Raw genomic sequence first — 25255 nt, 5'->3', positions numbered from 1 at the left:
CTACAATATTATCCATGCGTCTAAGCACTCTAAAGAAGGTGACACAAAGTGACATGCCATATCCAGTTACATCTGTAATTGCCAGTCCAACCATACTCAAGTCCCTGTCACATTTAAAACCTGCTCTGAAGGCAATTTGTGGAGAGCTGTTTTAACATAACACAAATGTAGCAGAGTGGCACAGTCTGTGTGCACTGTACAGCAACTCCAGAAATGAAAGTCCAAAAGCCATCCTTTGGCACCGGCAAAATTCCTGCACAAGGACACAAGACATGCCTAACATGCCTAGGAAACTCAGATATTGCTCCAGACAGAGAGATGAAGCAGTATTTGAGGCAGGAAGAGCAGAGAGATGAAGGACCCCCAGTTTTAGCCTGAACCCCTGAAAATATTGAATGAAATGCCAGGAAAAAGTGGGGGGGGGGGGGGAAGGGGGGTTGGGGGGTGGGTGGGAATCCAGGGCTTCCCTCTGGCTGCCCTGAAAGGTCTGGGACCCTGGCAGGGGATCAGGAACCCCCCTGTACAGAGCCCCGAGAGATACTGTCTCTGATCTCTGTCCATGGAAAAGAGTTTTCAATCTTACAGGATGAATTGCAAGCTCTGAGTGTTTGATATAAGTAATAATTAAGTGTGGCACGGGTGCAAAAGTAAAGTGTTAGGATTCTAGATTAGGTGTCCAAAGGGGACAAGATGGAGGAAATTGGGTGTGTCTCGTCCTTTTTCTCCTTCTTCATGCCCTCCATGTTTCACTGTAGTGTTGGCATTTTTCTATTGGTTTAGGCTGGGGACACACTGTTCAACGTAGGTGACAGATATTGGCACATTATTGTAAATATAGCACACGTAGTTTCTAGTATATAATGTTTGTAACATCCCACTGAGGGGCAGAGCCCCACACGCTGCCCTGCAGGACAGACCTGTGGCAGGGCAGCAGAACATGTTAGAGATAAGCAAGAATAAACAACCTGGAAAACAGCACAGATGAATTATGGCTTCTTCTTTGGCAATGGGGCAGAAAGACAGAGACTTTCTACAATCTCGGAATCATCAATATCTCAGATTCCGACGGGGAGGGGGGGGAAAGAGTTTCACTCAGCATTATGAAATGTCTTTTGTCAGTTCTCAGCCGAAAGGAAAAAAAATATTTTCAAGGAATTAAGAGATCTTATTTTAACAGTCAGCTTTGCAACAGAACTAAGATAAGCCTTTAGATAATTCCAAATACACACAGTGGCTACAAAAGGGCAGATAATTTTCCCCTTACACAAAGGCTGCAAAGTCTAAACAATTGGGTGAAAAAGTGCAAATATTTCAGTCTGCCAGTCAGAACAGCTGGATTGACCTCCAGGTTCCTTTACCTTACCTATACCCCCTTCCTGAGTCCTTCATTTCAGTAGGAACATGGATTGAAAGCCCAATACATTGTGAAAGAGGGATCTCAATCTGGGTATGCAACACACAGCTATGCAGAAGATACTCGTATGACTTGTCAGTGACAAGACAAATTTGTAGTCAGTACACTGAAAAAAATCTCCTTCCGGCAGGAGAAAAGCAGTGCCACTCTTCAAGCTGGTTTTCCATGTTTTAGAATATATTCTATGCAAGTCTGAGGAGAGGAGATTTTCATCATCCATCTAGCATGGATGACATCATTATGCTCACAGAGTCCTCCTGCAGCATCTCTGACAGGCTCTTCACAGCAATTTTCACTGCCAAAAACACCTGAAGGTTTGTGTCTACAAGAGGGAACGAAGCAAAGCCCCAGATTTGGCCGAGATCCTTTTCAACCATGACATTCACAGCTAGCATTTAATGTCAATAACCCAGCTTGCCCTGCAACAAGTGTTTTCCAACCCTGCAGTGTGATGATGGACTGTCCCCCCACAGAGGGGGCACTGCCTGCTGAGCTCCTCTGAACACCATTTTCACAGGGCACTGACAGACACACAGCACTTACAACAGCTGCTAAAGCATTTTCCTTTGCTGCCAAGCACCAGTTACTCAGCAAACACCTCAGTGAATTATGGACCATTGGAACGTTATAACAAATCACATTGCTTTTAAGGAAATGCTGCTTTTTAAGTAAAGATCAGTTGAGGATTTGCACCTAAAAAAAACCCCAAAAACTCAGCTTCAGGGGAAAAGACCTGAGCAAGGAACTGAAAGGAAAATTCCCCTACCTTCAAATTCCACAATCATCATAACCAGGTATTTTCCCGTGTCAGGGAAAGCATTTATGATATTTAATGGTTGAGCCTGGTCCTCTACTGTGGTATGTTACCCCAATTTAGAAGGATTTTCTCTGTGAACAACATGGCCCTATGCATATTTTACTAGTTAGCAAGCAAATCTGAATTCCAAGCAGAAAATCCACCTTTATTTTATTTATCTATATTTTAAGGGAAATTAAAGAGCAAACCCATGACTGTATTGTTCTAAAAGTTGCCTTAAATAAAGAGTATTTTGAAAATGTTCCAGTCTCAAGGTTGAAAGTGTCAAGATAAAGTACCTAAATTTTGGTCTGTACTCCTAACTTCCAAGCATTAGTGTTCCACTTCATAACACCTTTTAATAAATAAGCCCCGATATCTAACTGTCCTGGGTCAACACAGGGCAGGTAGAATTAAAGTTAAAAAAGCTTCCTTCAGAATTTCATTACTGTTTTAACAAGGCTCCAACAAGCATCACTCAGTGCGAAGCAGCTCTCACCCTGCTAATCAATATTTTCATTATGATTCTCATTACAGCACTTACTGCCGTTTATCAGTCAGAGATAACCAGCTTCCTGGGTAGTGAAGCACCTGTCCAAATTACCCACAGACCCTTTAAGTGAGAATATTGTGCAGTAACCACGCTGAAACTTGGTCAGAAATTCAGTCAATAAACAGAACCTGAAACAGCTCCCAACACATGGAGCTCTGCAGCTTTGGGGCAGGCTCTGTCACCTGGAGCAGCCAGGGATGGCACAGCCCCAGCCCAGGGGCAGCCAGGGATGGCACAGCCCCAGCCCAGGGGCAGCCAGGGATGGCACAGCCCCAGCCCAGGGGCAACCAGGGATGGCACAGCCCAGTGGTGTCTGCACAGGCAGAGCAGATGGCTCAGTAAAGCTCTGAAGGCACACTGTGACTGGCCTTGGGATCAGGGGGAGGATCTGGTAATCCCCAGCCTCAGACAGCACAAGAGCTCTTTGGGATGAGGCACTGGAGTAGAATTTCTCTTTTGATGTGTGAGTGCAGCCTTGAAATAGCAGTGCTATATATCCCCCAGTTTCACTGGGATAATTGGGCAGCTGAGGGTCTGACATGCCCCTGACAGTCAGGATTTACAGACATTCTCCAGCCACCAGCAGTTCTCTGGGACAACAACACCATCTTCCTCTCACATGATGCAGAGCACACCTTGTATAAAGGCATGGCCCACCATCCACAATAAAAATCCAGACACTGGAAATGTTCCTGGGACATGAATGAAGACAAATCTACACGGCACCCCTGCTCCTCGTCCACACTGAGTGCATGAGGAACAGCTCACATCAGAGCTACAACGTCACAAACTGGGTCTCAGAGATGAGAACATGCCCCTGTTATTGGGATTTCTGCTCACAAGGAAAGGATAGACACTGGGAAGTTACACTGCTAAATGTGCCTGTGTGGAAAGATTAGCTGGAAGTAGCAATGAAGATGAATTCTCACCTCCTGCCTGGCATGGAGCCCTAGCTGTGGAAAGGAGGTTTGCTGCTGGCAGCACGCACAGCACACCTACACAAACCACGGCCAGGGCAAGGCATAATCACCCCTCTTTTGGGGATCTGAGACCCTCCATAGCTTGCTCAGAGATTCAGCAGCACAACTGATGCCTGGCAAGGAGACACAGCAGCACAAGAGACCAGAAGTCTGCCCATGGGGTTCACATACCTTCTAATCCAGTGGAATATTTGCAGGAGACTGGCAATGGAAAAAAGCATCTGTACAGTTAGAATTATTAAAAAATAACAGACACACACACACACAGTGAACCTAAAACTCTCATAATTTGTAGCATTCAAAGTGTTTTCCCAATGCTGAGTTAATACAAGTTGTCTGTAAAGAAAAGACAGGACTGAGATGACTCCCGAGGAAAGGGAGCTACAGAGTGCCTCCTGTCCTCACACACTAACCCCAAACCAAAAAGGAAAGCAGTGGGGTACAATGGAGCACTGCAGTGTGTGTAAAATGCTAGAATTGTAGGAGCAGGCAGGCGAAGGAAGCAGGATCAAGTCCACGTTTTTAGTGGTAAAAAGCCTTAAGGTAAATTAGGCAAAGATTCATGCAAAACTGGCATTTATTGCCACTCACTTGTATTTCAAGAGAACCTTTCAAACTCCTCAAAAAAAAGAGACACAAATTTCTAACACATTTATCCCACAGCACTGATTAGTAGGGGAGTGTGTTTGTTCTCACAGGAAGCTCACATGTATGGAGACAGAATATATCTAACGATTGTTATTTTTGGAGCACTATCTCTTACACAGCTGAAAAATAACCCCACACAAAAAAAAACCTGAAAGCATAATAGGGAGAGGAAACAGCCAGGATGTGAAGCGTTACAGAGAAGTCAATCCAACAGGGACACCAGGAGATCAGCCAGTCTTCCAAAGATCAGGAAAGCTGATGTGCTAGCAGCCAATTTTTGAACTATGCTAATAATAGGTCAGTCAGTAAAGCTGATGCTGCATATTCAACCAAATTGATGTACAAGCCACAGGCACGAACACAAGAGACTTTTTTTAATTAAAGAGGCAAAAAAGAGACAGCAGGCTGGCTTATGGCTCTGTTTACTGCCAGCCCTGCTCATCTAGGAAACAGACACCAGCCCAGGAAGGCACTTTAGAGGATGTTGGTCAACTTGGACACAAGCTTTCCTTACCAAGCTATTTCAATTAAAAATTGTAACAGCTAAACAGTCTCCAGCAGACTGATCATAAAAATCTCCTGCATAAAAATTCAGGCCTCCAATTTTTTTTGTAACACTTGACATTTATATCCATCTACAGCCAAAGCTTACCAAGTCCATTTTAAACAAAAGACACCCTACAATCTCATCTCTCTAGGAAAGTCACAACCCATGTTCAATAGAGACCAAGGAAAATATTCTCATATGAAGTAAAATGTTCTGATTGTTCTCAGCACTTGAGAACTGGGCTGGCTCCAGAGTCATCCTCAATTTTTGAGGTTCTTTGGCTTCCTCACTTCAGCAAATGGACCTGTGCTGCAGATTAAACCAAACATCTAATTTTCTCTTCCTGCCTCCTGCACAAGAAGGGAGATATTCAGCAGTGGGAAATGCTTATTAGAGATCTGTGTTTGATGTAGTACCATTTCCCTAATGGGCCTTGAACAATTTCCATGTTTTGAAAGCAGAGAGATTTCCTTTAAATCAGCAGCCTGATGGGAAGCTGACCTCCATGAAATATTTCCTCCCATTTTGACTGTCTGTGGCAATTCCCTACCACTTTCTCGGTCTTCTTTTATTCTGCTCACATGCCTATTTTTAAGTTGTTGGGGGAAAAAGCCATGAACTGTTCTCAAGTTCCTGATGCCACCATGGTGCCTCCTGATGCCACACCTCAAATTCATGAATCACAAAGACTGCAAAACCCAGATTATTTGCTGTGCCACCACTATTATTTCATTGTCTGCTTCAGGTTCATTCCCAATTTCCAGTGTCAGTAAGAAGCAAAATCTCACATCACAACTCCCTGTCCCAAGGAAGCCCCCACCCAGAATTCCAGTGACAAGATCAGCAGGACCTCCACAGAACCATCTCTACCTTCCAGGGCCTGAAACCCCTTATCCTTAAATTCCCAACTGAAATAAAACAAGCAACCCTGCTCTTAAAAACCAGGGAAAATCCACTTTCAGGTTTGCGCTCAGTTCACATGTGCAGGAATGGAGCAAATTTAGAGCAGCACCATTCATTAATCAATTTTACTTTCCCTTCAATAGGAGAGGATTATGATCTGATGTCAGAAGTGTCCAATGGATAAAAAAAAATCCCAGTTTCGCTATTATTTCCCCTTGCACCCACCTAAAACTAGAGAATGTGCAGATGCAAATTAGAGTTTGTTTTTTGGTTTTACAGAAGTCCATGGAGAAGCCTCAGAAGTAGTAGAGCATTTGAGAACACAAGGCATCTCATACAGAATTTTTCAAAAAAAAGCAACAACAAAACAACCCTCCACAAGTCTTGCTCATGCTGGTAGAATGCCAAGACATGGACCCAAGAAATTCCAACTCCTGCCCTCTACAGCTGAAGCAAAGAAAAATCTGCTCATGGGGCAAAACATGAGAGGCCCATGTATCCAACACTCATCATAAAACAGAATTAACATAAAGGAATGGTGGTTGCTGCAATGCTAAGGATGCTGCAAGAATGAGCAAGAAAAGTGAGATTTCTCACTGCACAAGTTAAAATACTCCTTTATAAGGATACATATGCATTATTTTTTCCTCAGTCAATTAATAGCATTTACAATCCCAAGTTTTTTAAGGGTTTAAATTATTTAGCTTTTTTTTTTCCGTTTACATGCCAGAGAGAGAAGTGTGAATACATGTTTAATGATGCACTTCTTGGATGTTTTCAATGTTGAGATGCACAACTGAGTAACCTTGCTCTTGAATAAATTAAGCCAAACAGCTGAGGTTTGGAGTAGGTATTTTTAAACCTGGTACTAGTAAATATTCCATTCTCATTAAAGTATTAGGTGTATTTTAAATATTGATACATTAACTTCAGTCTTTATTGTATGCTTGTCAAATGCAAAGCATATATAGAGGTAGTATAAACATTTTTACTCATAGGCCATACAAATACCAACCCAACTGTTTTATGGCTCTGCTTCAAAAATGACACAAAAGAATTCTCTTAATAAGAGGCAAAATCCCCAGCAGCTGGAAAAATGCCACATCAACTTCCATTTGGAAGAAGGCAATGGGATGGCCACAGAATTTACAAACATACTGAAGCCAGATCTAATCCTCCCAAATCCTACCTACCGCACTCGGCCTCCCCTTCCCACACTCTGTCATCTGTGCTGGGTTTTCAGGCCCAAAGGAACTCGGGATCACATCAGGACACAAGAAGGGAGACGACCTTCCAAGTCAGAAAAATCCTCTTATCTTTCATCCTAAGGAACCACTTCATGCACTCTCATGGCACAAGAGAGCTCCAGGCACAGGATTATTGCTCCAGGCTCCTGTGTCAAGCTCATATCCTGTGGCTGAGCTGCAGCATGCTGGCATCAGGTCTGCCAGGGATGCTCACACATGAAAACAGGCCTGCTCCTGTTAGAGGAGAAGCTATCCCACTTTTCCCCTTGAAAATGCCATTAAAAAGGTGAAAGGTGGTTGTAGTCAGGTAGGGTTGGTCTTTTTCTTCAGGCACCACTGACAGAACCAGAGGACACAGTCTCAAGCTATACCAAAGGAAATACAGGCTGGATATTAGGAAAAAGTTTTTTATAGAAAGGGTGATAAAGTTCTGGAGTGGCCTGCCCAGGGAGGTGGTGGAGTCACCATCCCTGGATGTGTTTAAGACTGGATGTCACACTCAGTGCCATGGTCTAGTTGAGGTGTTGGGGCTGGGTTGGGCTTGATGATCTTGAAGGTCTCTTCCAACCCAGTGATTCTGTGAGAGTTCTGTGAAAAAACTGTACAGATCAAGCCTCTCTGCCTTGAGATGCTCTCAGCCTGTCAGTCTGGCAGGAATGGCTGCCTGTGAGTATTTCTGTGGCTTCACCATTACATTTTCCCTTAAATACACTTAAAATGTGAGGAGTGGTGCCCTGTACACCCTGAAGCTAAAGCCCTTGGCTCGGCTGTCCCCATGCTCAGATTGCAAAGGGCTGAGGAGGGAAGCTCCAGCCTCACATCCCCTCCCACAGAGTATCAGCACTGGCAGTAGCTTCTCAACAAAAACTTCCTTTGGACAAACAAGATCATCATCTGTTTACAAAAGGCATTAGAAATTGCTGCTGACTCCCAGGAACTGGGCATTTATGTGGAGTTTCACCACACAGGCTGTTCAATCTCTTCTCGTGGTGCAGTGGGTGAGACTGGGTCTGCATCCTCTGTGTTTTCAGCCTGCTGCCATGGCACTGCAGCTGCCCAGCTTTTAAAATAAAGGGAAATAAATCAGTATGTGCTAGTGAGAGAGAGAACAGCATATTAACCATCCTCAGACTTTTAAACCCCTAAATGGATCCAGTATAAAAGCAATTGGCTGCTTTCTTCCTTTCCCTCCTTTTCTTGCACACTGTTAGAATTGCACCGAGTCAATGGCTAAGTGCCTTCTCCCAACATCCTTTTGATTGCATAACAACTTCCAGACAAAGCATGCAAGAGTAATAATGCTCCAACAGTCTGACAATACCTTTTTCTTCTCCTAGTCTGCCTATGCATTTATTAATATATTTATCCATATACAGAAATCAGTCTTTGTCTGGCTTTGCTTTGCTAGCTGGGCTAAACGCACCAAATGCTTCCAGCCTCTGCTCATCTCCTGAAAAATGCTTTTGATTATCACTCCTTTTTACTCCAGCAGACTCACTCTTCACCTGGGTAAATTTTGATTTATCTTTCTTCCACACTCATGACCAGAATAAGAAGAAGTGGAAGAAATGGCAGTCCGTGTTAAAAAAAAAAAAAATCAAAAATTTGAATTATGTTTTAGTCAGGTCATAAAAATACAACACCACAATGAAATATCGCCGATTTGCTGTAGTTAAGAAACGTTACCTAAACAATAAGTAACAGACATAAGCTTGTCACATTAATTAATTTTTCTTTTAAAGCCCATGTTGAGAATCATTCAAGTAATAATATGGAATCAGTCGGCAGTCTGCATACAGATTAAGAAAATATTCCAGAATCTTCAGCAACAAAAGAATTTCATACTGAAAAATACAATTAACATCAGAAAGCTGTCCTGCCATCTGTTCAAAACAAAAGGTATCAAGTGTTCTTGCTGTTACCAGAAAATAAGGAAATGCTATGGATGCCTTGATCTTGGAGGGTTACCCTTACAGATGACAGCAAGGTAAGCTGAAATACGCAAATGCACAATGAGCGTGTCAAGATGCAGGACACCACATGTTGGTCTCACCCAACTGCAAGATTGGAGCTTATATAAAATTACTTAATAGATCTTCACACACAAAAATTGCCATCCAATTCAAGCTGTCTTCCACATGCGGCATACCCTAAGTGGAAATGATCTCTGTGGGGCTAAAACCAGCAATCTTAGATTGCCTATGAGGAGCATACAGCTCCTGAGACTAAATTGCCAACTGGTACTACCTTATTTATCAGGAAGCTACAAAGGAAAGCAAGTGAGCCATGTATGCAAAACCTGACCCCTCAGCAGCCTTTTTGGGCCCTCATCTGCTGGACTGCAGCACCACCCAGACCCCCTGCATGGGCTGCAGACCCTGTGAGCATCAGGAGAGCTCCCACTGGGGCCGGCAGCACTGAGGGAGGGCTGCTCTCCATCTCCACCATAGCTCTGGGCTCTGACTGCACCAGGAACAGCCTCAAAGACTGCCCAGACCCACTGCTAGACAGCAGACACTGCACATTATTTGCCTTTCCCTGCAACAGAGAAGAAACAGAGGAGGAAGAGAACAAGAAAACAATGCCAGAAGCAGCTCAACCAGCCAACGAGTTCAGGAAAGCTGCAGGGCTACAACCACCAGTTCTCTAAGCTAAATAAAAATACAACACAGGGGAGTGGTTTTCTGTTTGTTTTGTTTTTCCCTCCCAGCAATTTGTGTAATTTTTGTGTAATTTTACTGATAAGGCAATAGCAAGCAAAGGAGGCAGATTGCTGTTTTAAGCAGCACACCATTGTCCAGGCAGTGATTTACTGTTTCACAGGGTCTGGCAAACAGGACACACCAATGGCTTCAGGGATGGCTGCTGCTCAGGCCTCATCTCCTCACCTTTTGCAGTCAGCTCCCAGAAAAACGTGCCTGATCAAGGAAGCTGGCAGCAAGCTTCTCCTACTTCATCACTTGCTTTAGCAAGGTTTATCTTTCCACACACAGAAAATAGCAGGCCTTGCTCATGACAAAAGCAACTGCTTAAGAAAATAACATGGGGAAAAAAGAGAAAGTGATCACATAGAGGGTATATTGTTCTCATATTTCTTCACATAGTTCCACTATCATCTCAGGATGACTTCACACAAAGAGAAGGAAATTAAAGAGGATCTCCTATATAACCTCCTTCCTTCGTTTATTTGCAATCTCACAATCAACATGAACCCAAATACTCCGTAAAAGCAGAAAATGGCATTTCCTTTCCAGTCCTTGCACTATCTGCACCTCAGCAGATATAAATTTACTTTCTTTAAATAGGCACTGCTAGAATGGTGTTTAGAAACAAGCTTCACCTAGTTGCCATGAATTATTAACCAGAAAAAATCCCTCTTGTTCTTTACAGAGTCTTGATTTGCAAGTTTAAAAATCAAACTTACACTTAAACCTCTTGTATAAATACCCAACCTTTAAAAAACTTCTCTGAGCATTATAAATACATTTTTTCATGAATATGAGAACAACAATTCTATAAATAGCTATTCTTCACAGAATTGCTTTGAGACATTGTTTTTACAGACAACAGTAGGAAACTGAAGGAGGTCTTAGCGCCAAACACATTAAAAGTGAAATAAACTCTCCAATCAACTCTGGGTTTCCACTTATTCTTACAAAGTTCATCGTTATTTTTTAGCTTATACAATTAGTTTATGCAAGGGAAGGAACAAGCCAAAAGGCTGCACCGTATCCTGGCACAGCCACTGGATCAGTGTAAATCAGTCACAGCCTTCAGCTTCTCAGGGCGCTCACTTGGCTGCTCCAGGCAGTAATTTAAACCAACTCGGCCCTGTCAACAGATGAACTCACTGTTACCCACCACAACCTTGCAGGAGCACAGGAAAAGACAGGATTTTCATTAGAAAATATGGCTTCCAAATAGACTCACTCCAAATCCTGTTCCATCTCCTCTCAAAAGCAAACATAGGAAGATAAACACAATCTAATGTAACAGCAAATTGCCTCCTCGATGTGCCTGCACATTTCATGGCTGCTGTCTCCTCAAGCTATTTTTGCCCTGGTATCTAAACAAAATCAACAAGAACTCCCAAAAAACAGCTACACAACTGGTAAACCAGGTTTCTGCAGCCAGGACACTACAAGCACACGTTCAGGGTTTTTGGCAGATACTCGTACGAGGCCAAAGCTCAAGCACTACCAAGTTCAACACCATTTTCAACAGAGAGCCAGTACAAGCACTCACTTGATAAGTACTTGAAAATTCATCACTATAATGAGTAGAAACTCACTCAATTCCCAGTTTCAATACGCTGTTTTACAATACCAATTGCAACACTCATTTTCTATTAGAAACCTGTCTGTGAAACAAGCTGTATCCAAGTGCTCAGGGTTCTGCCCTCTTTCCCTGTGTTTCCTGGAGTTTCCAGCCTCCAGCAGCTGCGACCATGGCAGTGGTGGCTCTGAGGGGTGACAGGGATGTGGAACAGGGGCAGGGCAGTGATGAATCAGACTGTGAGCTTTCCCAAGTGCTCCCAGCCTCAGCAGTGAGCTCAGCACACTGGAATGTTTTTGAAAGTGTCCAGGGAGGATCAGGAAGAACTTGGTGACGTGGCTCACCAGGCATGGCCAGGGAGCACATGGCTGTTAAGGATGAAGAATTCAAAGGGAGTTGTGGCCTCTGGGAATTCTGCCACACACCACAGACAAAATCCTCAATGTGCAGAAGGCAAGAGAAACCACAAGCCAAGTATGAGCCAAAACAGCATCCCAAATGGATCTTTCCTGTCTTTGCCAGGACAATTGTACACCCCACTGGGCATCCCAGCATTAACATGGCTGGAATTTACCAAATCTTTCATCCAGCTCTCCAAGACTTGTGCACCAGGGATGAGCCACATGCTTGTTGTCATTGCTCTCCAGAAAATACGCTGATAAAATGCTTGTCTGCTGTGCCAGGACTACACATCACACCACAGAGAAAAGGAAGAACCATTCTGGAGCTGGAAGCTTTTCTCTTACCTTATTTTGATCTGTCCAGTAGAAGAAAAATCCCTGTGGGTCTGTTCTGAGGATAATTGGAGTCACAACAGTGGAGTCCTGGCAGAGAAAGAACAAACAAAAAATCCATGTCAGCACCACAGAACACATAATTATGCACAAGCTGCTTTGCCATCCGTGTTAATGAATTGCAACATCTAGAAATTACCCTGAAGGTATCACTAGCAAGATGTCACTGGAAGAATTTAGTATCACCTGCCTTATCTCCATTTTTCTGACATAACGTATTTCCATTACTGTGGAGACAGCACCTAATAACTCCAGACTTGTCAACACGTGGAGTTAACCCAGAAAAGCTGGAAGTGGATGAAGTTAAACAGGCATAACAAAACAGGCATAACACCCTGAATGTCAAGCTAGAGCCCACACAGTAAAAGATTACAGTTAGGTGTCCACTGCCCACCTTGATCTGACTTCACCTTCAGATATGAACATTAAATATCTACAAAATTTACTTTTACAAAGGCTGAATTTGACTAGAAAATACAGAATAGCATTCTTTGCCTTAAGACTTTTGTCATTAACATTCCATTAAGATTTATCTTTTTTTTTTTATCAAACCATGAACATTTTAGTAATGGGAATATATCTGTATTCCACCTCACTTTCAAACTGATTGAAAACCTGTCTAGTCTGCTAACATCCACAGCTCAGGTTATTTAAAACCAAGCCCATTTCTCAGCACGCTGAGCAAGGCAGCCTTGTTACCAACAAATTGATGTCTTCTGACTGACAGCAATACCTGACTCAGGAGACATGAGCCCTAACCCAAGCCTTTCCACAGGTGGGAGTTCATCACATCTCTCACATCAGGCTTCCCTGGTGCCTAACAATAACTGACATCAGTGCAGCCTGCTCCTAATAGGATTTCTCCTCTCTTTCTCTTCTATTTTTCACAGCGTCCATAAAGACACTGTTGTCTCAAGACCCCTACCCATCTTTCAAACTCAATTTAGGAGTTATGGAAGGGGCACAGAAGGGAAAAAGACAAGGATGCAGAAAAATTGCCTAAGCCTCAGCTCCCCAGGAACCCAGGCTAAACACACAGCTCCTCCTCAGAAAGGATTTCTATTTCTATTGAGGTGCTGCAGGTATTTTACAGCTTTAGCATTCACCTATTTCCAAAGCAGTAACGTGTGAGGTCAGCCCATGTTGCTTTGAGGAAAAAAAAAAAAATGGGCTGTAATAGGTTCAAGTTTAAACCCAACCTATTTAATTGCGGAGTATAAGAACAAAGAAAGTTGATGGAAGTGACACTACTATAAATAAATAAAACTTGACTTCTCTAAGTGTAATTTCTGATGCAAGAACACTTGTCTGTATCACGTCACCAGTACAACCCTTTGTGACACAGCACTGAACTCCCAGCAAGGAGCATTCCTGAAACAGGGAAGATGAACTACTCCCAGTTCACAGCTAGAAAAAATGAGAGCCAAAGCAGCTAAGTGACAGGCCCAGAAGCAGCCAAGAGCCTCCAGGGCAGCAAGGTGAAAGAATAAAATGGCATCAAGCATATTTTTTTTAATCTTGGCACAAGATTAAAATTGAAGGACAAGCTCTAGACTAAGAAAAAATAAAAGATGAAACCCTTCAATAAGGGTAGAAGTCATTTTTATAACTGCAAGATCCAGGCTTTGCATCTGTCCAGAGGTGCACTGACACTGAAAGAGTGCCCCAGGAGTTTTCAGAGGCTGTGAACAAGTGTGGCAGTGCCATGGCAATGTCCCATGGGTCACTGACCCTTCATTAAAACACTGCCCTTCCCTAAGAGAACAGACATGCAGAATTCTACAAATTTTATCCCCCCCCCCACCCCATTTCTTCCTAGGTTTTAACATCCTGTACACCTGAGAGTTGGATATTGTTTGAAGAAACATGCAAATTTGGTTTTAAAATATATCAGACCCTGAAGGAATCTGTCTGTATCCACAAGTACCTAAGAAAGGATTCTTAAACCTCCACCATCTGAAAGGAAAAAAAAAAAATCCCTTTTCTGGAGACATAAGTCTCCTTTTTTAGCTTATTTTGTTGTGTCTCATGCAGCCTGCGCATGAAAATACAAAATAAGGAAAGATAAAGACTAAGCGTCCTTCTGCCTTTGGATGAGATACAAGTAGGGAAAGGGAAGGAAGTGATGGGAAATAGACACAAAGCAATTATGTCTAGGATTAACTAATTTTTCTGGTTAATAATTTCAAATCACTTGCTTCAACCAACGTGTGTTTGATGACACATGGCTATAACAGTGATACTTCTGTAGGTGTGTAAAATGTTGTCTAAAATCAGACTCAAGAAAGCAGAGGATGAGGGGAAAGAACCTTCAATATCTATTAGGTGGCCTACAGGAAACTACCATGACAAGCTGAGTCTTAGTCTGGGAATCTCTGCTGCAGAAAGCTGTTTGGTTGTGTTGGTTTGTTTGGTTGGGGTTTTTTTAACTAACTCTACTACTCTGACATCAGGCACAGCACAATTGACGTGCTGATGAACATGAGAACCCCACACTGCCACAGGATCTGAGAATAATTTTGCACATGTATTTGTACAACACGTGCCTTAGGAACTCCTCCATACAGTCAGCAGTGGCAATAAAAGCCATGTGCATCATGCTTTATATGTTCTACAAGTTAATTATCACCCTTGTAAAGCCCTGACATCAAATGCCATGCTCAGTTCTGGGTGTGGAGGCATAGAAATAAACTTTTTGAGTCAGCTCTGCAAGTGTTTCCACCCACTCCAGAGTAAAGCAGAGCCCTCTGTCACCTGGGACAAGTCTCTTGCTTTTATACTACTCTGCAAAGGCAGGAAACAATGAAAAGGACTCCTGAAAAAACCCTTTTGCAATATACATTCAAGAACAGCAGCAGTTCAAGGCTCAGAAATAGATATTTGCTTCAACCAGCAAATGTCTGGTGAATTTATTTACAAATGTTATTGTACTATCAAGGGAATGACTGTGGTTTATGACCCATAAGACACACCTGCAGTCATTTATGAGTATCCTGAAGTCCATAAATTCAATTTCCTCACCCAAAGAGCTGACCTCATAATTCTCCTGAACAGACTGACCAAATACACAGAACACAACAGAGAAGGAGGAAAATTAAAATAACAAACAAAATTTCAACGACAAACAAATCAGGGGCAGACATTCATATCTCCCCTAATCCACTCAGATCCAAAAGTGAGAATAAAACAGAAAAAAAAAGTGTTGCCCATCTCTGAAGCTGAAGGGTTTGGGAATTTAAATGAGTAGTAGGAGAGTAGCCTATATCCTACATCCATACCTCTGGACATCAACAAAGCAAGCAGCACCTTGAGCAGCAGACCAGATTGCTGGGGCAATTACACGTACAAAAAAAAAGGTACAGGATGAGATGACCAAGGCAAAAAACAGCTGTGACCAGAAGGGGTAGAGGGAAAAGAGAAAGGGAGAGTGTCCCAGTCAATGGTGCCAACACCTGTGGGTTATCAGACTCTTTAAATGCCACCCATGGGTGTTCATGCCAAGCAGTGCGTTAGTTTCCAAGAGACTGCCCCTGCCAATTCCTTGAAAAAGAGTGGCCCTAACCTGGCTGTGTATCACACCAGCCTCAACTTAAGAGAATAATTTCCTTGAAGGGCTTTTAATTTCACCTTTAGAAGTCCTCCACCTTTTTATTTGCTGACTTAGGGCCAATTCTCTACTTTCCTCCAATTCCACAGCTTCAAAGGAGTAATGTGGCTGCTCTCTACTTACTCCATTAAGTTGCCTCCTAATTGGTGCTCAACCTCAGATCCTGCATTAGCAATTCCATTATTTCATACTTTGAAACATTGTTTTATACTTTGAAACAAAGAGGCTTGTGCCCAGAAAGTGCCACAAGGAACTCTGGGAACCTTACCAGCCAGACACAGCAGAACACAAGCACAGAGGATCACAGGACAAACCCATAATTAAATGCTGCCAGATAACTGCACCATCAATGTCTGATTTTAAGAGCGGGGCCCTCAGACTACATGTAACACCAGTGAGCCAAAAGTGCCACCTCCATTCCATTGCTACTGACCAGTAAAGATCATCATACAAAGATAGTGATTAGGTGAAAACTTGGGTTTAGCTCCTTTCTGACTCTATGTACGAGAGCACCACCATGCTCTGTGGGTCCATCTCTGGCTGTGCACAAGATGGAACCTTTTACTCCATGACTGGGAGCCAGAAGAGTTTCTGGTTTAATAAATCACATACAGATAATGATGATGTCTCTTAGAAACAGCTGCAGTTAAAATTCACATCAACAGATTTTAAGAAGAAAAGCAGAGCAGCCTCTGTCCTCAGCTTTTCTGACAGATAGGGCTCATGACACTGCCTTATTAAGGCTGACTGCTCTTTCCCGGGTTTGCCTCGGATTTTCAGAGACACTGAACACACCCAAATATAACCTGAAAACTTTTACACATCATTATTTCACTTGCTTGAATCTTCTGGAAAATTTCTGCCAAACTGCTTTGAAACACAAAGTGAAGAAGTATGGACTCTTTCTGGCAGAGGCAAAATATTCTTGAACATTTCTTTCACTTTGGCCAAAGGGCCCAAAATCTGGTTGAGCAAAGGTGTAAGACCTGGGGACAGCCCCTAAAAAGAGCTTCTCTTGCCACCCCACAAATCAGGTGGATTCCAGGCCTGGGTGAAGCAGAGAAGGAGCAAAGGAGAAGGGAGAGCAGAACTCCAGTTTCCACAGGGTCAGCAAACACATTAGCTGAGAATTCCATAATACACTGAGTGTACTCAGACTGGAACTAAACAGGATTACCCAATCAGAAATAAGAACTTCCTCAGGCTGACAGCTGAACTACAAGTGAAAGGGAGAAAGTTTGCACCCCATTTGCAGTGAACCCCTGAAATAATCTGAAAGGGTAAAGATGCCCTCTTTCACTGAGGGCAGAGGAACCAAAGCTGCCACAAGCGAACAGGTTGCAAAGAAGAAAGTGTTGGGGAAGGTGACATGAGTGCTGGAAGGACAAAATAAAACTGGAATGGATGTTACAGAAGTGTAAAATGAAATTCCACATGTTCAATGGGAACACGCGAGAAGATATCCTTTACTCGGAGTTGTTAAACCCTGGAGAAACTTTGGTGATGGCACAACAGGACAGAAATCATCATTCTGCTGATCAAAGACTGCAAGTTTCAAAGATTTCCCTCAAGTGGGATTTCTCAGAAGTCTGCCCTACCCAACCCATCTCTCAAGATATCCTCACACTCAAGCTAATGATCCTCTTACTGCATTTGTTTGCACGAATCCTTAAATGCTGCAAGCTAAACAGTCAAGAAACACAGAATAAAGGGAGAACTCCAGAGCAAAGGCAGTGAATTGCCAACCCAGAAGATTTTCACCACGGTCAGAGAGTTCTTGTGTGATGCTGAGAAAATAATCTAAACTAGTCTTTTCATCAGCATAAATGCTGCCTTCTGATTTTGAGAGAACACTGGAATTATATTTCCACATTTCATTTTCTAATTTTTGGAGATGCTGAGCTCAAATTCATCTGAAATCACTGGGGATGCACTCTGAACATCTGACAGTGTGGCACTGCAGGCTGAAAATTAGGTCCAAGGTATCTAATCACAGATTAAAAACTAGATTTTAATGTTGGTCTTTTTTTGGATCTTCAACAGTACAGCTGGAAACATTTTGTCATTCAATGGGCCTCATGAAAATAAATCGAAAAGTGCTTATGAAGCATTTACTTTATAATAGATCAAAGACTGTATAGTTAGAAATAGACTGCAAGAGTTAATTGTGTGTTGATTATATCACTCCGGGTTTTGTTTAAAAAAAACAAAACAGTCTTGATCATTCAAACACTGAAGTGAGGAAAGCACACAGTGCACAACCCAAATTCCCAGTTAATTTCCCTCTCTCAAAGAATGCTCATTTATTTCAGAGTTGTTTTCTGGTTTTCACTTTCCCATGTATCCACTAATACTCCAAAGGGCTCCAAAACCCGACTAATAGAGATATCATCTCTGACTTGAACATCAGATCTACCCAGGCAGGCATTTAACCCATCTGCAGCAGATCCAAATCTTATTCTCCTCCCACACTGAGGTTATAAAAAGCTTTCCAACAGAGCTAACCAAGTTCAGGCTTTCTGATACTAAATATGAACTCTTTACAACTCTAAATTCAATCTCCTGTGTTGCAAAAGACCAACTTACAATTATTCAGATAAAAAACTTCTAAATATCCCAGAGCTGATACTTGTTTACTACATAATGATTAGCAACAAGGAAGAAACAACAAAAACTCTGGAATGCCGGACCTGACCACTTTGCTCCAGACTGAAAGTGTTCACAAAAAAATAAACTCTTCAGCTTATTGTTTTAGTTTTATACACACAGGAACAATGGTCTCTCATTTTTCATGTCCTCACTAATGTACTGGAGTGCAGGCTCGTGTACAGTTTAAAAATAAACAAAAAAAGGCAGGGGGGGAATAATGTTACTTAAAATAACTTCTGAAAAATTCCAAGCTGTTTATTCATTTCATCTCAGCTTATCCATAATAAAGATGCTCTGATGTTGTGTTTACTTGTGAGGTTAAAGGGGATACTCTTGATAGTCTTCTTTAAAACATTCTAAACAGATAAAGAAGCCTGCAAATCTCCAGAGTGTTAACTCTGAGCTTAAAAATGCTTTATTAAGACAAAGTTCTCTAAGAGAAAGACATTAAAAAAACTTAAAATACCTGGGTTCTATTTTGCTACTCACCTGGGGAAGTTCTGCAGCCACTAAGCAATGCTACCTGTCAGGAGGTTTGCTGCAGTAATCCAATGCTCAGAAAAAAAAAGATGCAGCTAGAAAATTGGAATCCTGGCCCTCAATTTAGGTAGAATTCATCTTAGCAATATACTTAACTTAAAAGTGAAAGTAAATAGTGTGAGCCACAGAGATCAGTCAAAACCTTTATGCAAAGTACATATTATCACTAGGAAAGATAAGAAAGCCTTTAAAGCAAGAAATGAACACAAACCTATTTTTGAACATACACCATCATATTAACTTGCTACAATGTGCCAATTCCAGCTCAGAGAAAATATCAGCTCAGCTGTGCTCTGGCTGTTGAGCTACTTAAAGACTCAGTCATGTCTATCTTGTTCCCACTACAGGCCAGACAAAAACAAGGAAAGGAGTCAGCCAGGGCAGATTTCTGCCCTCAAGACAGATAATTCCTGGGAGAAGATGCTCTTTATACTCAAGTTTCCTTACCCTTCTCAGCAACACATTCTGCTACATTAAGCTCAAACTCTTACCAAAAAAATTTCACCTGTGACCTTAACTACATTTATTTATTAAACTACTTCAAACTCTCATCAGGAAAAGCTGCTATAACCACAGCAGAGGCGATCCAGCCAGTCCTTCCCCCTCTCTCAGTTCTCTCCAGGAATACAAGAGCACAGCTGTTCAAAGCCAGACCAGCAGTCAGGAGGCTCAGAGCCTCTCCCAGCAGTCAGGGAGAAGCAGCTATAGAGGCTCAACTCAAGAAACAACTTGAGCCAACCACTGTCTGACCCAGGCACACACATGGAAACAGGCACAAAAAAACACAGAAGCAACCAGCCGCTTTTATCTTTCACAGATTCTAAGAGCAGTTATTTCTGCTCAGTGCCTTGTGAATCCAAAACTACACACCCAAAACAACAGATCATTCTAAAATTTACTTTCTGACCTGGAATACTGTTACAGAATACAACACTGTGTGAGGAGAAGCAAAGTTACAGGACAACAATGAACTGTTTGACTTTAGCGCTTCACACCCTGATCCCAAATGGAATTTGCGAACAGTGCAATAGGCATTGGATGGTGGAAGCAATATTTCATCCAATTCCAAGACACAAAAGAGTGACTTGTCTTGCAAAGCCAGACCTTTTTAATTGATCCTAATGCTTTTTCAATTTATAAACTGAAGATGGTCTGCAGAGGAAATGGAATTCCAAGCCTTCCACCTGTCTGTGATCTGGAATGGCTGATGTGACCTCCTCCTCTGCACTTCACCAAGCCCAGGCACAGCACTTCCCTTTCCAGCTGGACCATCCCCACAGGGCAGGGGCAGCAGGTACTGGATAAGGCTCATGGGTGACACGTAGCAGATTTCAGTGCTGTTCCTCAGAGGGGGTTCATGAGAATTGTCAGTACCACATCTGCTAGCAGCACCTCAGTTACTGACCAGGCACAGAGCTACGAGAGGCTCAGGATGGGAGGTCCATACATGGACTGGTTTCCAAGTCTGTACCGCCACAGCTTTTGTCAGACAACAGCTTGCACAGCTTGCCACACTGTCCTTCTCAAAGCTGGCAAACACCTTCTGTAATGCTACTCCACACAACACAGAATTCCTTCAACACCTCTCACACTCTTGTTTAAATGCTTCCAGCATTCCCATTTAAAAGATCTCAGTGGTTTAAAGCTCAGCTAGAAAAATTTTGCTTTGGGCTGAAACTTGGTACGAGCGGTAAGAATTCACAACAACCACTTCTGCTTCATGAAATGCAAAGCAAAGTCAGTAGGTCCATCTTTAAAGTGCAACCCAAAACAGCAGGGAAGGGAACAAGGAGAGGATAGAGGCTGCCCCAAAGCACAGGCAATGTGGAAGAACTGAACTCCCACTCTCACACAGTGAAAAGAAATGATGCATAACAAACATCAGTGTATGAGCCAGAGTGGCAGAGGAAACTCCCTTCCCTTGAAACCTTAGATTCTGTGGGGCTTCCACTGCTGAGAAACTACAGGCAAGACAGGAGGGCTGAGGGGTGGGAAACGTGCAGATATACACACAATACATGGTCAATGAGCTAATGCTAGAATTCTTCATCACAGTGTGGCTAAATGGGCATCAACTACCACAAGGCTGACAATGAAAGCAATCACTAAGCACAACAGGACTCAACTCAGTCACATATTACAGGTAACACCTGTGGACTGCTGAGTAACACCTTTAACATAAAATACAGATCTTTCTCCAGAATTTAGCCATGTTTTATTAGTGGAGCCTTCAGGTTTACAATTTTAAATCTTTTTACCGACTAGCCTGTAGCAGGCAGGTTATCAGGTGAACGTCCACTGTGCATGGAAAACATCTCCTCATTTTTCAATTCTATCTATACAATTATTATTCGGGAAATAGCACTCTAATAATTTAAACTGTTGCCTCATGGCTTGGACTTTCAGTCTGGAGACTCAAATCATCATTAACCTGACCTCTGCATACACACGTGAAATTTCCTTGGTAGTTTACCAAAAATAAAACAAAAACTGCAATGACAAGGCTGCCTTTTCCTACCCTAAGGAAAATGTCAACCAAAAGAAAACGCTTTCTCATTCAAGCCTAGTTCCTGAACGTACAGAACCTATATCAAGCCACTGTTTGGTATTGCGGACAAGGTCAGTTTGCTGAACATTTTAAAAATGTGTTAGCTTATTACTGTAAATAAAACTTCACACCACAAGTTATTTGGTTTCTGATGTTCTCTTTCTCCTTGAGAGTGTTTGCCACAGGTTTACAGGGGTCAGGCTCACACTATTTGGCTGCTGGCAGGCTGAAAGCAACGGCAAAAGAACAAGACACCAGCCAAGAACAGTAGTTACACATGAACTGTTCCTCCCTCGCTGCTGTCCCTCCAGTTGTTGCCGTGGATGTCTTTAGCACAGCCAAGCTCCCAACAAACACACAAGGGCTCTGAGAACAAACTCATTCTCAACAATTCTTCTGACATCCAGACTGCATGTCTTCTCTCCCAACCATTTCTCTACCTCAGCTCGAGTCTCACGATGCCTCTGTGCCCCCAGACACCATTCACAGACTTTCTGGGGCACCTGCTCCGCCGTGCACAACTGAGACACATACAGCCAGCGTGGGACTGCCAGAGCAAAAGCGAGCAGAGGACTCGTCCTGCTCTCTTTCTCTGCGGTCTTTGAAAAAGGCAACTCTGCCGTTTAGCGCTCATTTGCTCTGAAAGTGTCCCGGGCATAGCCAGCATGCCAAGGAAGAAATCCCAGCTGCCCAACAGCTGCTCTACCAAAGGTGAGGTGGAAACTGCACTCCTTTCCTATGTGAGGCTATACAAACGTAAAGGGTTGGGAAACAGCAAGCAGTAAAGGGAAAGCAGATGTTATGGTGAGGCAAGTCTCATGCCCTAATGAGCCAAGAAAGGAGAGTGTCTTCTGCAGAGGAAGTGACCAAGGGTACCCAAACTGGGAGAACACATTAGGGCTTGACAACTCCACCAGAACAAGAGAGACAGCGAGAGAAGCAGGAGCCAGAAGGAAAAGGCGAGGCTGAGAGGAAGAGACGGGAGATGGAACGAGAGAACAGGTTGAAACAACTACGTTACGAAGACAGAGGCAGCAACACGCACACCGAAACGCAGGAGGCGGGAGAGGAAGACGCTGGCGAAAGGAGCCAGCCCAACACAGCCCGCACCGGCCAAGCGCAGCCCGACAGGAGTGCCCTCGGAAAGTTTGCCCGGCATTCAGCCGCCGGCTCAACGCCGCCGCTCGGCCCGGCAGCACTCGGCGGGGACACCGCTGTGGCCGCCCCGCACCTGCCCTCCGCGCCGAGCGGGACAGGGCCCACAGCCCTCCCGCCCGATCGCTCCGCAACCCCGCCGTGCCCCCGCCGTGCCCCCGCCGGGGGAAGCGGGGGTTACTCACATCGTCCCACTTGACGAATTTGACGCCTTTCTTGAGGGTTTCGGAGACGCAGACGGGCTTGAGCTGCAGAGCGTGCACCCCTGGCTGTGCCCCGGCCATCTGCACCGCATGGACGCGCTCGCTCTGCCCCGGCGCGGAGGAGCCGCGGGAAGCGGCCGCTGCAGGAGGGACGCCGGGGCGCCGGAAACCCGGCAGAGAGGCCGGCAGAGGCGCAGGGAGGCGGCTGCCCGGGCGGCGAGGGCGAGAGGCTTCACTGGCGCTGGCCCAAGGAGCTGGCGCGGCAGCGGCCGGGGCGAGCCATGCGGCGGCACATCCTCTATATACCGCCGGCCCGCCCGCTCCTCTCACACACACGCACGCACGCAGGGCACGGAGCCGCGGCGCTGCCCGCTCCGCTCCCTCCCTCCGCTCCTCGCCGCTCCTCCTCCCGCCCCGCCAGGCTCGGCCCCCGAGGTTCCCCCGCGCCCAGGGCAGCGCCGGCGGCGCCGCGGCGCCACCTCCCGGCCGCCACCGGCTCCCTTCCGCCGAGCGGAGGCACGGCCCCGCCGCGGCTCCTCCGGCAGCCAGGAGGACGGCAGGAAATGCCGGGAAGGGGAGAGCCGCCTCCTTCCGCGGGAAGCACGCGTGGGGCTCCGGTACCGCTCCGAAACGCTCAGCAAGGGAGCGAGGGTGAGTGTCCGTGCGTCTCGTCCCGCTGAGAGATGCGGCCAGGAGCGCTCCCCGGGCCGCAAAATTCCCGCCCCGGGAATTTCACAATGGTTGGCGTTGGAAGCGACCTCTGGAGATCACCCAGCCCAGCATCACTTCCAAGGCAGGGGCACCTGGGGCAGGTGACACAGGAACGTGTCCAGGTGGCTTTGGGATGTCTCCGGAGAGGGGGACTCCACTGCCCCTCTGAGCAGCTGGTCCAGTGCTCTGCCACCTTCAACGCAGTTCTCCCTCCTCTCGAGTGAAACTTCTTATCTTTTAGATTTGGGGGAATAGTTTTGGCAAAAGCAGAGGGACGGCGCTGACTGAGCCTGCATAGCGATGCCAAAAGAGGAACAACTTTTAACTGAAAGAGTGGCACAAACAATTCCCAAAGCTTCATGCTTTAAATACACAGAAACTGCTTTACCACAAGGCTTTTTGATCTCATAACGTGAAGAGGCTTCCTCAGAACAAAGGAATGTGACCTTAATTCAGTTTTAGGTATACTCAACTCAGAAGGCATAAGGATGGTAAAACATCCTCTCACCCAGCAAAATTCTAAATCCAGATGTTTTAAGGAAAATATTTTTAAAGAACAAAGTGCTCCACAAAATGACCTCTCTGTTAGAGCCCCTGTGCAGTTATAAAGCATCAGATGACACAGCATATGAGATTTCTAATTTCTCTGTAGGGGTTTCCAAGTGACCCTTAGGATTTAGGGGCAGCAGGCCAAATTTCTGCTACAGACAAAGCAAATCACACAGAAAAAAATGTCTTTGTATGTATTTTTAACTTAGTACTATTTTGAAATATAATTCCTCCAAACTAAGTATTTTTTCTTCAATCCGAGTCTGGAGATGTTGTGGTTCTGTTTTGTTTTTTTTGGTTTGTTTTTTTTTTTTTTATCAAAAAGCTACAAAACTGGCATATTGGACTGCTGATTTGCTCTTACTATAAAGAATTGCTAAGCTTTTCCTCTGGGCCTTTTCCAGATTCTTCCCCTACAATGAAAGACTTTTGATTGCCTTTAGTGGGAGGTGAATCTGCTCTTTCACCATAGCCTGTGCACACAGCGGACACATTTCAAGGCCAATTAACCCATTGGATCTATTTTTTGTTCTTATTAACCTTCCCTGCAAACGTGGGTGCCACATCAGTCAGGATGAGAGCCTGCTCTCTCCCTGCTGTGCTGTAATTCCCAGCCATTTGCCATGACTTAAAGCAACAATAACCAATTCTGCCTTTGGCTGCACTGACGGATGGGGTTGCTCCATGATGGGGGAAAAGGGAGATATTTTCAGGGCTATTTTCACAACTCATTTCATATCGCATACAAAAGAATGAAAATACTACTAAAATCCCCAGAAAATAAGAGCAGAGAATACTGGTGCTACAGTACTTACTTGTGATCCTTTAAGCTCTTGCATTCCCAGTAATCTACTGAAATCAGATCTTGGGAAGATGTAAACCTGCCAGGAATGGTGGCACTTCTGTGGCAGTTCTCAACAAACCCACAAATGCACTTTTATTTGACCTGGACTCATTTACAGTCTTTGTTAGGGAAAAACAAATCACAGTTTCTGATAGCTCAGGATTCATGATGAAGCCGTAGGCTCCCAGCAGCCATTGATCTGAACAAGTATTCCTATGGATAAGGATAGGCTCTAATACTGGTGCCTTCTGTAACTTCATTACAAAGTTTTGTCTGGAGCAATTCTGTGGTT

General features: G+C 44.1%; 1 protein-coding gene and 1 long non-coding RNA gene across 5 annotated transcripts in view; one reads left to right on the top strand and one right to left on the bottom strand.

Moving 5' to 3' along the window:
• Positions 1-23269, bottom strand: part of PLCB1 (phospholipase C beta 1) — a 340329-nt gene extending 317060 nt beyond the window's left edge. For 3 of the 4 annotated variants that reach the window (XM_012572343.5, XM_012572342.5, XM_012572344.5), the window contains exons 1-2: positions 22842-23265; positions 12110-12187 (exon numbers count right to left, since the gene is read on the bottom strand). In XM_012572343.5, the coding sequence (XP_012427797.2) occupies positions 12110-12187; positions 22842-22940 (177 nt within the window). In that variant the 5' untranslated portion in view covers positions 22941-23265. Of the gene's footprint in view, positions 1-12109; positions 12188-22841 lie in introns of all 4 variants that reach the window. The other variant, XM_002199189.7, reaches the window with a different exon arrangement.
• A 103-nt stretch (positions 23270-23372) lies between these two features.
• Positions 23373-25255, top strand: part of LOC140683773 (uncharacterized) — a 42942-nt gene continuing 41059 nt past the window's right edge. The window contains exon 1 of the long non-coding RNA XR_012055228.1: positions 23373-23510. This is a non-coding gene — a long non-coding RNA (uncharacterized lncRNA). The remainder of the gene's footprint in view (positions 23511-25255) is intronic.

This window comes from Taeniopygia guttata, chromosome 3 (assembly GCF_048771995.1).
Source record: "Taeniopygia guttata chromosome 3, bTaeGut7.mat, whole genome shotgun sequence".
In the NCBI taxonomy this organism is placed as follows: Eukaryota; Metazoa; Chordata; class Aves; order Passeriformes; family Estrildidae; genus Taeniopygia; species Taeniopygia guttata.
The sequence above is the reverse complement of the archived record's forward strand: the minus strand, read 5'-3'. Positions and strand labels throughout refer to the sequence as shown.